This window comes from Penicillium argentinense (genome assembly GCF_028826775.1).
Source record: "Penicillium argentinense strain IBT 30761 chromosome Unknown utg000003l_segment0_segment0, whole genome shotgun sequence".
NCBI lineage: Eukaryota > Fungi > Ascomycota > Eurotiomycetes > Eurotiales > Aspergillaceae > Penicillium > Penicillium argentinense.
Genome location: NW_026622662.1, coordinates 519,699 through 532,350, shown reverse-complemented (window position 1 = coordinate 532,350; position 12,652 = coordinate 519,699). Strand labels below are relative to the sequence as shown.

Sequence of the window (12,652 nt, the reverse complement as noted above, 5' to 3'; positions counted from 1 at the left end):
GGAAAATTCAGATCTTGTTCATCACTTCTAGTTGCGGCTTGTAGACAAGATGATATTTTGTTACAAACCGAATGGCTCGATAATGTCTTACCATTAAAGGTTTCGCAAGTAGAACCCACGTAGCTGAAAATTAACATGCCAATACACCGGATTGTCTACCACTGTCGTGGCGGATTTGAGTCAGATTTGTAACTTCTTTCCAGCTTCCATGTCCGCAAGGATTCAGCACTTGCCAGATCCAACAATAAAAACGATTGTACACGAGTACTACGTTTATGCGGCTCGCACGTGAAAATTGGATCCTTCAAAAGCAGCACACGATAATACTACTTGAACAACAGGCTACGTAGCTGTATGACACTTCTGATGTAAAAATGAATGAAATTGTGATATCGTCACCCCCTAACGCCTAGCATGTTTTTTAAAATTTCAGTAAATACAAACCCCTCCTGCAACTTCAATACCCGCAGCTTACAACCCGCACTGGGGTCTAACGAACGGAGACTCCAGATCGGTTGGTAAACATCCGAGCAGCAATGTTCATCGAGGCCAGTTCCTGGAACAAGAGCTTGGCCGCATAAGGAATGTGCACCTGCGAAATGCGGTGCTTGTTGTTGCACAGGCGGCACTCGAAAAGACCCTTCTTAAGCTTGCTATATATCGAACAATGGTTAGCAATTGATCATAATAAGATAGAGAAGGGGGCGCATACGCAATCGGGGTCATCAGGCCGCAGTCATCGCAAATGTGGACGCGGAACGGATCAGAGACATCGAAGAGACGCTCCTTCAAGAAAGCACTTGCACCGTGTGCAATCATGCAATCACGTTCCATCTCTCCGAAACGCAGACCACCATCACGGGCACGACCCTCCACAGGCTGGCGGGTCAGGATCTGGGTAGGACCACGGGCACGGGCGTGGATCTTGTCGTCGACCATGTGGCGCAGACGCTGGTAGTAGGTTGGGCCCAGGAAGACCTGCGCGACCAGCTTCCGGCCGGTGTGGCCGTTGTACATGACTTCGAAACCGCGAGACTGGTAGCCGTGCTCCCGGAGCAGACGGGAGATAGAGTCGACCGTCACGTCCGTGAAGGGCGTGGCATCACCCTCGAAGCCACGGAGGGCAGATACCTTGCTTAGCTGACACTCGATCAAGTGAGCAATAGTCATACGAGAGGGAATGGCGTGGGGATTGATGATAATATCGGGCACAACACCTTCGCGGGTGAAGGGCATGTCCTCCTGTCGGTAGGTGATACCAATAGTACCTTTCTGACCGTGACGGGAGGCGAACTTATCACCAATCTGGGGGATCTTGGTGGTACGCATGCGGACCTTGACGAACGTGAGGTCGTCGTTGGTGGTGGTAAGCAGGACCTGATCCACAATACCATTCTCTGTGGATCGCAGTGTACTGGAGGCATCAATCTTGATGTGGTTCTTGGTTCGCTGGCCCAGTTCTTCCGCGTCAGGTGCCAGGGGGGCGGTCTTTCCGATGATAACATCATTACCGGACACTCGGACACCAGGAGCGATGATACCGTCATCGTCGAGCTTATCGTAAGTTCCTTGGCGCATATTAATGGTCTCGGACCGCAGGGGCTTCTCGAACCGCTCGACAAGCGATAAACCGACTTTCTTCTCGGTCTCGGTGTAGGTACGGTAGAACAGACTCCGGAACAGACCGCGATCGATACTGCTCTGGTTCATAATAACGGAATCTTCTTGGTTGTAACCAGAGTACGTAGCAATGGCGACAATGGCATTCTGGCCGGCGGGCAGCTCGCGGAAGCGTAGGAACTCCATAGACCGAGTGGTGGCGAGTGGCTTCTGAGGGTAGTAAAGAATGTTCGCCATAGTTTCCATGCGTTGTGAAAAATTGGTGAGGAAAACTCCCATAGCCTGCTTACCCATTGCAGACTGGTAGGTATTACGGGGTGACTGGTTGTGATCCGGGAATGGAATGATACTGGCACAAACACCCAGAATCATGCTGGGGTGGATCTCACAGTGTGTCCAGGTGTGGGCGCGCTGGGTCAGAGTCGAGCGGACTCGCTTGTTCGGGTCAGGGTTCTCCTCCTCAGGAATCGCATACCCAGCTGAAGCCTGCTTATGGATCTCCAAGTCTTCGGGAGTCATCACAATCATGAGGGATTCTTCCTCCTCTGCGTCGACATATTCAACAGCGCCGGATCGAACCAAACCCTCCCATCCGAAATAAAGCTTTCGGCGCTCTTCGACGTCCATATCTGGTGGCAGCTCCTTGTCCGCCTCCAGCTTGCGGATATGATCCTTGTTGAGGACCAGAGATCCCGGGTTTGCGCTCTTGGAGTCATTGTCGACCACGAACAGGGGGCGACAGACACGTCCGGTATCAGTGAAGATCTTGAACTCGCGCTCACGGATATCCCGAATCAAGCTGACTTCATGGGAAATCATGTTGCGCCGACGCAAAGACAGCATGGTGTTGACCAGATGATTTGGGTCGCGGTGAACGCCAACCCAGACACCATTCACGAAGACCTTGGTCGCATTCGGCGAAACCTGAGGTTCGAACTCCTCCAAGACGTCCATGTTTCGCTGAATCATAAAGTCAACGATTGGCTCACCAGGAGTACCAACAGTGATGTAGCACATGAGTGCCAAGTTCTTGACGAGACCGCAAGCCTGTCCTTCAGGTGTTTCGGCAGGGCAGACCAAACCCCAGTGGGTATTGTGGAGCTGACGGGGTTTGGCAATTTTACCATCACGGCCGATGGGAGTGTTGGTTCGACGCAGGTGAGACAACGAGGACGCGAAGGTGTATCGAGACAGTACTTGGGACACACCAGCCTTGGCGCTGGCTGCCTTCTTTTGCTCACCCCAGTTACCGGTGGCAAGAGCATACTTCAGACCACCAGTCAAAGTAGCCGCCTTGAGGCCGATGTTCAGGTAGATCTCGCGGTTGTTATCGACGCAGTGATGAGTGTAGCGCGCGAGGTCCCGAGTGACACGAGTGAAAAGGGTACGGAAGAGGTTGGCCAGTAGGGGACCACCCAGGTCAAGACGCTTCTTTCCAAAGTGATCACGGTCGTCAACGTCGCGGCGACCAAGGGCACATTGGAGCAGGCGGTGAACCATGTAACCCAGGAAGAAGGCCTTGCGTGTCTCACTTCCTTCGTCCTGCGAGATATGCGGGAGGAACTCCTTCTGCATAATATCTCGGGCGTATCGAACACGCTTTTCATGGTTCAGGTTGGACTGAGATGAACCACGCTTGGCAATGAAGTCCAGGGCAACTTCTCGGTCCTGAATGACGAAACCTTCCTCAATACACGGCTTGAGCATCTCCAGCATGGGGATATCAGTGCGGTCGTAGCAAATGTGGTTGAGGATATCTTCATCGGAAACGACACCGAGCGCTCGGAAAACAACCACGATAGGAATGTCGGCCTTGATGTAGGGGAGAGTCGAACGAATAGTCGGGCCAAATCCGCCTTTGGCGCTGTCGCCCTTGGCGAACAGCTTGAGAGCGAGTGACGATAGGAGTCGCGAACCCTTCTCGACGGCGCTTCGGATTTCGGCAACGTAGGGTGTTGGGCTGGGGGCACCCTTCTTGAATACCTGAACGATGTTTCCAGCACTGCGCTCCTGCGCGATCAGAACCTTCTCACTTCCGTTGATGATGAAGTAACCGCCAGAGTCGTAAGGGCACTCGTTCCAGGCGTAGAGGGAAGGCTCGTTCAAGTCCTTCAGGATACAGTACTTGGACTTTAGCATGATGGGCATCTTGCCAATGAACACTGTATCCTCCTTTCGCTGTCCCTCAGGAAGCTCCCTCTCCTCCCAGTGCAAGTATTTGCCACGATCCTTGCGATCCTCGTCGCCATCATCCTGCTCGTCATCGCCAACCATCCTCTCCCGGCCCTCCATGATTTTCTTCGTAACGTTCAGATAGAGCGGACTGGCGTAGGTAAGGTTTCGAAGGCGAGCCTCTTGGGGCAACATGATCGTCGTCGCACCGTCACTTTCGGTCACTGAGGGTCGCGACAGCATGATGGTTCCGTACTTGAGTTCATAACGTCGCATGACGACCGGATCGATTTCATCGTCATCCGGAGCGACCGTCTGGTCGAGGGAAACTGCATTTTGTTCCTCCACCAGCTCTTGCATCGTAGAGGAAACGAACTCATCGAAAGAATCCAGCTGCTGAGACACGAGACCCTTCGTATCGAAGAACGAAGAAATCACGGTCCAGCAGTCCTCCGAAGTGATGGTCTCATCCGCGTCGTCGTAAAACTCATCTTCGTAGGCGTCGTCGTAGTCTGCCATCTTGGCGAGGTGGTCGGAGATTTCTGATGCAATCGCGCAGAAGACGGGGAAAAGGTGAACGTAGGAGAGGAAACCTCTGAGGCGCGTTGGCCGAGGAAAGTTGCCTGTGAGGAATCACCCAGTACGCCGTCCCGCTTGTCAGTGACTGGTGAAAGGGTCCAAGCAGTCGCCACAGACAAGTATGGGAGATGCGACCGGGGTGGGGGGATGCGAGGGTGTAAATATGTCCCAGCGAAGGGCAGTGAATGATCTCCAAGGATCTTGATGCTTTGCGCTAGTCTCGTCGGGTTGGTCACGTGATCTGCGGGTATTCGCGCTGGCTGGCTCGGTCACGTGGTATGTCATCTCTTTGTTCCCGACTGTCTTGGTAGAACCCAACTGGGAAATCGCAACTTATTGTTGTGGAATTATTAAGTGAATAATTCCACAACTGGCTGGCTTCTGGGATGCGTAGCCTTTAGCTTGTAGCGGGATTTGATTTCCTTTGACGTACCTGAGGTTAAAATCCGTCAGGCTGGAGAGGCACGAAGATATATTTCGCTTTGCGGCACTACAAAAGAGTAACAATGACATTCAAATGACAAAAATCCAGCTTAGAATCAAAGGCAAACATCAAATCAGCGATGACTGGTCTTAAAAACGACCACATTCGTCCAATATACTACACTAATGGAGTATCATTTTGAAGTTAAAAAATTACAAATGAATCTGATAACCTTGCAAGGTTATAAGTATGCTATTGCTACAAACAGATACCATGATATGAACGTCGGCTATCAAACCAAGAGGTTAAGTAAACACATCGCGTGCTTGAACGATCATGATATGACGTGAAAATGATTCATCAGATATGTTACAAAGTGTGCTAAAGCAGTCCGATCCTAGACAAACTGCAGTAAAGCGCTCAGCATGTCCTTGAAGTCTTTCTGTGCAGGCTCTTCCTCACTGAGTCCTTCCAGTTGTTCTGAAAAGGCGTTAGCATATGAGACGCGAGGAAGCGAGATTATGAGAAAAAATACCCTGCAAAGTGCCCCGAACCAAAGACAGGTTCTCATCCTGATCTGCAAAAAGCGCCTCAATCTTCTTCTGGGCGCCCGCATCCTCAGCAATAAGCCATGCCAAAATGACATCAATCGTCTAAGCATTTTTGTTAGCCTGGATGCATCTGCTGGTAGTGACCGGATGGTGGGACATACCTGGAGCGAAAAGAGTCCGGCATCGAGCCGGCGGGAGAGCCATTCGGCAGCCATATACTCTTGATCCTCCCTCGAGTATCCCTTGCGCTCCTTCTCGATGGCTTGCTCGACCGGCGAGATACGAGCAGCATATTCCCGTCGCAACTTGATCAGTTTCTCGACCTTTCCGTAGTCTTTCTCCATGAACTTGGCTAGTGTACGAGTTCGTGGTGCTGATCCGCCAGGCAAAAGACGAAGAAGGGACGCGAAAATGCCTAGAATGTGTTCGATATTTCCTCCTTCTTGCTGCTTCAATTTGTGAGTCTTTGTCCGAGTCCCCTTTGAGATGATTCTTACCTTCCTCATGAACAAACCAAAGACTGACCCGAGGCCAGCTGCCTCAACCAGTCGTTCGCATGCTGGTCCACCGCTGACTCCACCAAGCGCGTGATCGAGAACTTTCAGAGCTCGAGGCTTACTGAACTTGCTTTCCTTGAGCATAATTTGTGCAAGTTCAATGCCTTCCGCCTCGATGAACTTTTCCTTTCCGCCGCTTTCATCCACGAGACAGATCAAGCAGTCGAAGAGGTTCTCCACGTATTCTTCTTCATCTGAATCACTTTCGGGGTCCCGTCTCCGGTACTGGCTGAGTAGCTGGAGGACGATGTCGATACCATCGAGACCAATGAGCCGTTCTCGATTCTTGGCAGAGGATTGCAGAAGGATCGCTAGGACCTCTGCTGAGTACTGCTTATTTTGGGAGACAGGGGATTCTTTCTGCTGGATGCGAGACAGGATCCAAGAAATAATGGACGTATCTTGTCCGAGCTTCTCTGCGAGCGCGCTTTGGGAAGCCAGGTTCTCCATGACACCTGAAGGGATTAGTAGATGATCGCTAATCGCGCTGTGCTCAAATTTATTATGACATACCGAGAGTGTAGTAAACACCAGCCCTGTCAGCATCTTCCTTTTCATCAAGACGAGAGAGGTTTGAAGCCAGAAGTTCGATAACATCGGCATCAATCTTGAAGATTGTTAGCATGCCAATCAAATCCGTGCAATCTTTCAACCTACCATCGCGTTGACCAAAGCATCCCATTGCTCTTGCGGCGCGTCCACATCCTCATCCGTAAGCTCGCCTAGGACCTGAATCACTTCGATCGCAATATCTGTATTATCGTGCGACAGCAGCGACACCAATGAGCCAACACAGCCCATCTTGGCGAATTCCTCGTAGAGCTCTGGGTGCTCTGACAGAATAGAGAGTCCCTGGATTTCGGTATGCAGATCGGCCTCCGAGGACATGTATCTGCGAAATATCAGCATGAACCTAAAAATAGGCCCGTATTCATGGCTACATACTTCTTTCCATCATTCTCAAACTTGGCTCGTAGCTCGGCGTTCTTGGAGATCTTCTTCTCAAAGTTCAAGGCAAACCGGCGTACCCAGGCAGCATCAAACTTCTCCTGCGGCGCCTCCTCTTCCTCTTGCTGGTCGATGTATTCCATAGCCTGAGCAGTCTTTTGATCCATTCCTCCCCCAAAGAAACGGCCTTCTTCATCGTCTGGCACGTCTTCCTCAAAATCGGGAGGTAGCTCGGGGCCTGCCTCACCATCATCCTCGACATCATCCTCCACCATGGGTTCTTTACCCTTCGACTTCACGTCGCCATTGGAGTCGAGCTTGGCCGCCTTGTAGAGCTCGTCTGGGTATCGTCAGCATCGGATCGACGGAGGCGTTGACAAACCGGCAAAGACATACTAGGATCCTGAACGGGCTCAAACTTGCGCTTGGAGCTTCCAGAGCCCGCCTGCAAAGAATATCAGTAAATGCGCATGCGACAGGCACTTTTCGACTTACCTTGAATAGCTCGTCGACACTCGTCATAGCTGCGGCGCGCAGGAAACCGAATGTGAGCTCGTCCACTTCCTGGTAAGATTGCTTCGAGAGATTGTTTCCGATTGAAGAGAGACAGTTCAGACAAAGCGCAAGTCGAAAAGCCAGAATGCAGCACCCACACCAGAAACAGAAGCTGGGCAAGGTCGCCGTCGTCGCAGCTGCGCGGTCGCGCAAATGAATACGGGCGGCGCGGGCGACCCACTGCGCAGCGCCCGGCTGCCGCAGATTTCTCGACGAGCGACCTCCCGCTTCATCCTCGACCATCCACCTTCACCTTGAAAGACACTCCAGTCCATCCGCAACAATGGCTCCCAACCGCGTCGTCGTCTCCAACAACTCCCGCCCCAGTAAGGGATTCTTTAGCACCGTCTACGACGAGGCCACCAGCCCCGAGAACACCACCATTGTCCGCAGCCTCCTGGTCTTCGGTGTACGTATCGGACAAGTCGAAACCGTCTACAATTGTGATTATCTAACAATATATTCTAGGCCGGTGTCGCGTTCCTCCACAGCAGCCTCGGCGAGCTCCTCCTTCCTCCGTGAGTCGCGTCGAAGCGTCCGCCATAATCGAGGCCCATTGAGTTAGAGCTAATCACCATCGCAGTATGTAAAACAATATCTCTTTGAACCGTTCAAATACGCGACGAATCGATTTGAATCGTCTTTTTGATTCCGTGAAGCATATTGGCGTCGGTCAAGGGAAACGTGCATAGACATCTCTCGGTCGATGTCGATGCTCTTCTGGATATCCTGTATAATAGTTTGTTGGACAGGCCGTGTGTCGCATACGGCGAGCGTGGGCCTGTTAGATTTGTCATGAATACCAAAACCACTCGATTTTGACTCGACTTTTCACTACTCGACGGATGATGGATTGTACCGGGGCTATGATAAAACAGCAGTGGCGTTGGGCAGGTACACCCTATATGGGCAGCTAATTCTGCAGCGTGATCTTTTCTTTCTCAGCAGCCCATTCTGCTATGCATGTTCGCTTGAACAGGCAGTTTTCGAAGCCCGAGCAGCTCAGGCGATCTCCTTGTTTTGCCACTCAGTGTCGATGATGGGTCCACCTAATTATCTGATCTTGGGTGCCTCAGGACAGCGCATGGATGTCTCATATTAGCTTGGGAAACGCATTTTGAGATGATTTTCATGGTCGGATTTCGAGTCTGATGCAATAGCCGACGCGGGATGTTGGATGGCCAAACTGAAATACGGTCATCTGCCCGCTAGCCAAAAAATATCAGAACGTAGTTCGTATATGCGCTGCAAGTTGTCAGGTCTATGACTCAATCTAGCCATCTGATATTCCATAAAGAAATAGGAGGCTTCAATGTGCTCGATTATGCTTGCAGAAGCGTTTAAGCTTAAGCCACACATGGCAGTCTTGGCGCTGACAGCATGGGGGAAACACTCTGCTGTCAGGGTTCGAGCTAGGCAGTTGGCTCGGCAGATTTGATTTGCCTTTTGATACATCCGAGGCCATTTAGACTTTTCGTAAATGTTGTGATATGGGCCGCTGCAGTCGAAATGAGGATGCTGTATTCTACTTCCCAGCCACCCAGCCAGCCAAAGTCTGATGTAATATCTCAGATCCTGGTAGATAATTCACCAACACCACGAAACCAAGGCCGAATCTAGGGTATAGCTATACCGATTTCTTCAGCCTTAGCGGAAATACCCCGAATTTGATAAGGGGGGATTTCCCCAAAGGATCCACGTAAGCCTCCACAAATTCCCCACATCCCCCAGTTCCGAACACCGCCTTTGAACTCTGCGTTTGCCTTGTCGATTCTCATGCCGATCGCAGGTGATATCTACTCCGGCACAAGTCAACAGCCGTATTACCGGGCAACAACCCAGGGACTTGACAGTCTACCGAGGAGGCATACAGAGCCCCGCATGAAGCGATGTCTCTGTCCCCCAATAGCAACGCGCTGGCTCTGAAGCGCAAGCTGCAGCTCGCGGACACTTGCGTTGAATCCGAGACCAAGCGCCTCCATATGCAGGGCTACGATCCGCAGGCCCCATGGCTGTACGAGACGAAGCCGCTCAACGGCTGGGGCAGGATGGGGAATCCGGCCGTGCTAAATTCGTTGCCACTTGCGAATATGGTCTCTGCCGTTCAAGACTTGATTGATCCTGACTTTGATCCGCTCACTGCGATTTTGGATGAGGAGCCTAGGTTTTTGAAGCCCTTGCCCGAATGCATCGCGCCGGAGGATGTTGAGTTCTTGCGTTTTCGGGGTGCGCTGTCGATTCCGGAGACGGGATTGCGGAATGAGTTGCTCAGGTCTTATATCCAATGGGTGCATAGTTTTATGCCTGTTCTGAACTTGCAGGAGTTCTTGCGATGCGTGGCTGAGAATGACCCAAATGGAAACGTTAGCGTGTTGTTGTTTCAGGCTGTCATGTTTGTTGGGACTGCCTTCGTCGATCTCAAGCACCTGCAAGACGCGGGATATTCAACCAGGAAGAGTGCGCGCAATGCTTTTTTTACGCGATTACGAGTAAGCAACACTGTCTGAGAACTCCAGATTCCTATTATTTACACCTGTCTTACAGCTTCTCTATTCACTCGACTGCGAAGAAGACCGTATCGTCATTTTGCAGACCCTGCTCTTAATGACGTACTGGTCCGACCCCGAGAATAGTCCGCAACGCGATATCTGGGACTGGATCGGTGTGTGCAATACGCAGGCGCATTCCATCGGCCTGAACACGGACCCATCCTCAGCGAATGACATTGACCCGAAGACTCGACGGCTGCGCACCCGAATTTGGTGGTGTCTATACTCCCGAGACCGACTCATTGCTATGGGCATGCGTCGGCCACTGCAAGTAAACGAGGGCACAAGTAATGTTCCAATGCTCAGGGCTGAAGACTTTGACTTCGAAACTTTCTCTCCATCGGCAGTAGCGCTGTTTCGCTGCCGTCAGCTTGAAGACGTTTCGCATCAGAAGCGCCTTGCAACCATGTTTATCGAAAAGGTCAAACTGTGTCAATGCATTGGAAGAGTTCTATTTGCACAGTACGCTCCGTCGCAGCGTCAATTTGGAGCTACAGATCGAACAACCGTCACATTAATCCCTCGGCAGGCCTCGGAGTCTGAATTTACGCGCTGCAGTCAGAAACTCGACTCCTGGTTGGGTGCGTTACCAAAGGATGCGCAGTTCATTCCGGCATCAAAGAGCAACTTCCGCGATGGCGAAGACGTACTGCTCTTACACGGTGCTATGCTTCGTATGCTTTTCCACGCTACCACTAGTGCCCTTCATAGGCCATGGGCAGCACACTCGAAAGACGCGTCGAAAACAAGAGTTGAATGGAGGAAAACTGCTCGCAAGAAAATGCATGACGCAGCAGCAGGTATCACGCATATCATACAGGGGCTCAACCAGCTAAATCTCACCCGATTCCTGCCTCAGTCTGGGGTGACAGTCATTCTGCCAGCTGCAGTTGCACACCTATCCAACTCCATGTCTGAGAATCCAGCGGTACGAGAGAGCAGCATATACAACTTTCACCGCTGCATCCAAGTTCTACATTGCTTGAAGGACATTTACCCAGCCGCCAACGTCGAATTTGCAAACCTTCAAGCGGCAATAAAAATGCGTTCCGGAAACTGCAACTCCAATACCTTCTTCCAGATTATGCAGTATAACTTCAACGACCCATCACCGCCCCCAACAAACATCAATACACGGAAACCCAGCTCCGCCGACTCAATCGCCACGCCGAATCCCTACCGCCGAGAAAGCCCCCAGGCAGATATCACAGGACTTGGTCCAAGAGCACCATCAACAACACAACAAGATCCCCACCATCACCGAAGAACAAGCTCCGTAACGCCCCGCAATGAAACACCCAATCCTCACCAACAAGACCGCCGTCCTTTCCCAAATGATTTCGACGACCACTTCGCCATAACAGAGAACATCGACTCCACATCCGCCGACAACCCATTCAGCTTCCTGAACGTCGACTTCGACTCCTTCCCCAATGCTACAGACCCCTCCATCAACACAGAAAGAAACCTCCCGCCCTCAAATGAAGACTTAGACGAGCTGGACTGGACACAGGCATTATTACGTGGAACTTCAATACCGGATCTGGAAAAGGATCTGTTTCAAGGCGATCCGCATCCAGTTAGTATACCGAGTCAACAGGTCCAAGGTGAAGAGCTGGATCTTTTTTCTTTTGCGTTGAAGGATGATGGGGGTGGTGAACGACATGATTCTGCTGGTCATGCTAGTGGTATTACAGGGGATTTAGATCGGGATTTAGGATTTTCGGACTGAGGATGATATGTTTTCGGCAGCTAGGAGATTTATACTAGCTTTTTTTGTATTATGTATTTGTGCTTAGCATTTGGGGGTGCATATGATGTGGCATGATGCGCAACACTTGATAGGATGATTGATCTACCTTAATTCACAGCGGGATGAATCATGGTATACGTACCAGATTAGATGCCAGGAGATTCATTAAAAATGTTGAAGTCGTAAAGACGGAGTGAAACAAAAATTTCAATTGAGTTACAATCAAAAGTCGATGAACGAAACATTCCCGGTACGTCATCTAAAGCACGTGTAATACGCCAAACCGCAGAGCAGGTGGGTCGGAACTGATCAGGAAGCCAGTAAGCCCTCACACCGTTCAGGTGTATCCACTGCTCCATGTCGCCCTGAATGGCGATTGCAGGTTCGATGAAAGTAGCATAGTAAGCATCGAGAAGTGGGTCACCACACCGGAACCGCAGAACGAAAGTCCCTAAATTGGTGATTATACAAGAGCAACCCGCACAAAAGTTGAGATGGATGATGAAATCCTTGAGAGTTCAGACTCCTTTTAAGCCACCACTCTCAATATCCCAAACGCGTAATGTTTTGTCGCGAGAAGCGGATGCTAGGAGGAGGTAGTTGGGACAAATGCTAAGCAAATAGACCAAGTCTAAGTGACCCGTGAAGGTTTGACACGATGCGTCTGTCACCTCCAGGCTCACATCCCAAAGTCAGATTGTCATATAGCGACAGTGAGATGCTAGCATCTTGCCATTTGGTGAGAGGGCTAACGCAATGCCTTGATTACCCTGGAGAATTTGCTGTCTAGTCCCGGATGCGGTGTACCATAGTTGTATCGATCCATCATCAGAGTCAGATTCCAGCATCCTGCTATCCGGCGAGAACGCCACAGAATACATACCATATGACGTGTTGACAACAATACGAGATAGGCAGTCTTTCACAATATCGCCGAAAAAGAT

The 12,652-nt window shown here is 50.9% G+C and overlaps 4 protein-coding genes across 4 annotated transcripts; 2 read left to right on the top strand and 2 right to left on the bottom strand.

The window, feature by feature from the left end:
• Positions 1 to 490: 490 nt before the first annotated feature.
• N7532_002349 (DNA-directed RNA polymerase II subunit RPB2) lies at positions 491 to 4,311 on the bottom strand (the record flags this gene model as incomplete). The annotated part of the gene is made up of 2 exons (XM_056614843.1): positions 491 to 653; positions 713 to 4,311. 2 exons carry the CDS (start codon positions 4,309 to 4,311, stop codon positions 491 to 493), a joined length of 3,762 nt encoding a protein of 1,253 aa, XP_056477815.1.
• An 881-nt stretch (positions 4,312 to 5,192) lies between these two features.
• Positions 5,193 to 7,373, bottom strand: N7532_002348 (beta-catenin-like protein 1; the record flags this gene model as incomplete). The annotated part of the gene is made up of 8 exons (XM_056614842.1): positions 5,193 to 5,275; positions 5,331 to 5,448; positions 5,508 to 6,358; positions 6,417 to 6,510; positions 6,561 to 6,795; positions 6,849 to 7,191; positions 7,248 to 7,296; positions 7,347 to 7,373. The coding sequence occupies 8 exons, from the start codon at positions 7,371 to 7,373 to the stop codon at positions 5,193 to 5,195; spliced, it is 1,800 nt and encodes a 599-aa protein (XP_056477814.1).
• A 316-nt stretch (positions 7,374 to 7,689) lies between these two features.
• On the top strand, positions 7,690 to 7,928 carry N7532_002347 (uncharacterized protein; the record flags this gene model as incomplete). Its single annotated transcript, XM_056614841.1, has 2 exons — positions 7,690 to 7,815; positions 7,875 to 7,928. 2 exons carry the CDS (start codon positions 7,690 to 7,692, stop codon positions 7,926 to 7,928), a joined length of 180 nt encoding a protein of 59 aa, XP_056477813.1.
• A 1,367-nt stretch (positions 7,929 to 9,295) lies between these two features.
• N7532_002346 (transcription factor domain-containing protein) lies at positions 9,296 to 11,687 on the top strand (the record flags this gene model as incomplete). Its single annotated transcript, XM_056614840.1, has 2 exons — positions 9,296 to 9,895; positions 9,951 to 11,687. The coding sequence occupies 2 exons, from the start codon at positions 9,296 to 9,298 to the stop codon at positions 11,685 to 11,687; spliced, it is 2,337 nt and encodes a 778-aa protein (XP_056477812.1).
• Positions 11,688 to 12,652: the final 965 nt, after the last annotated feature.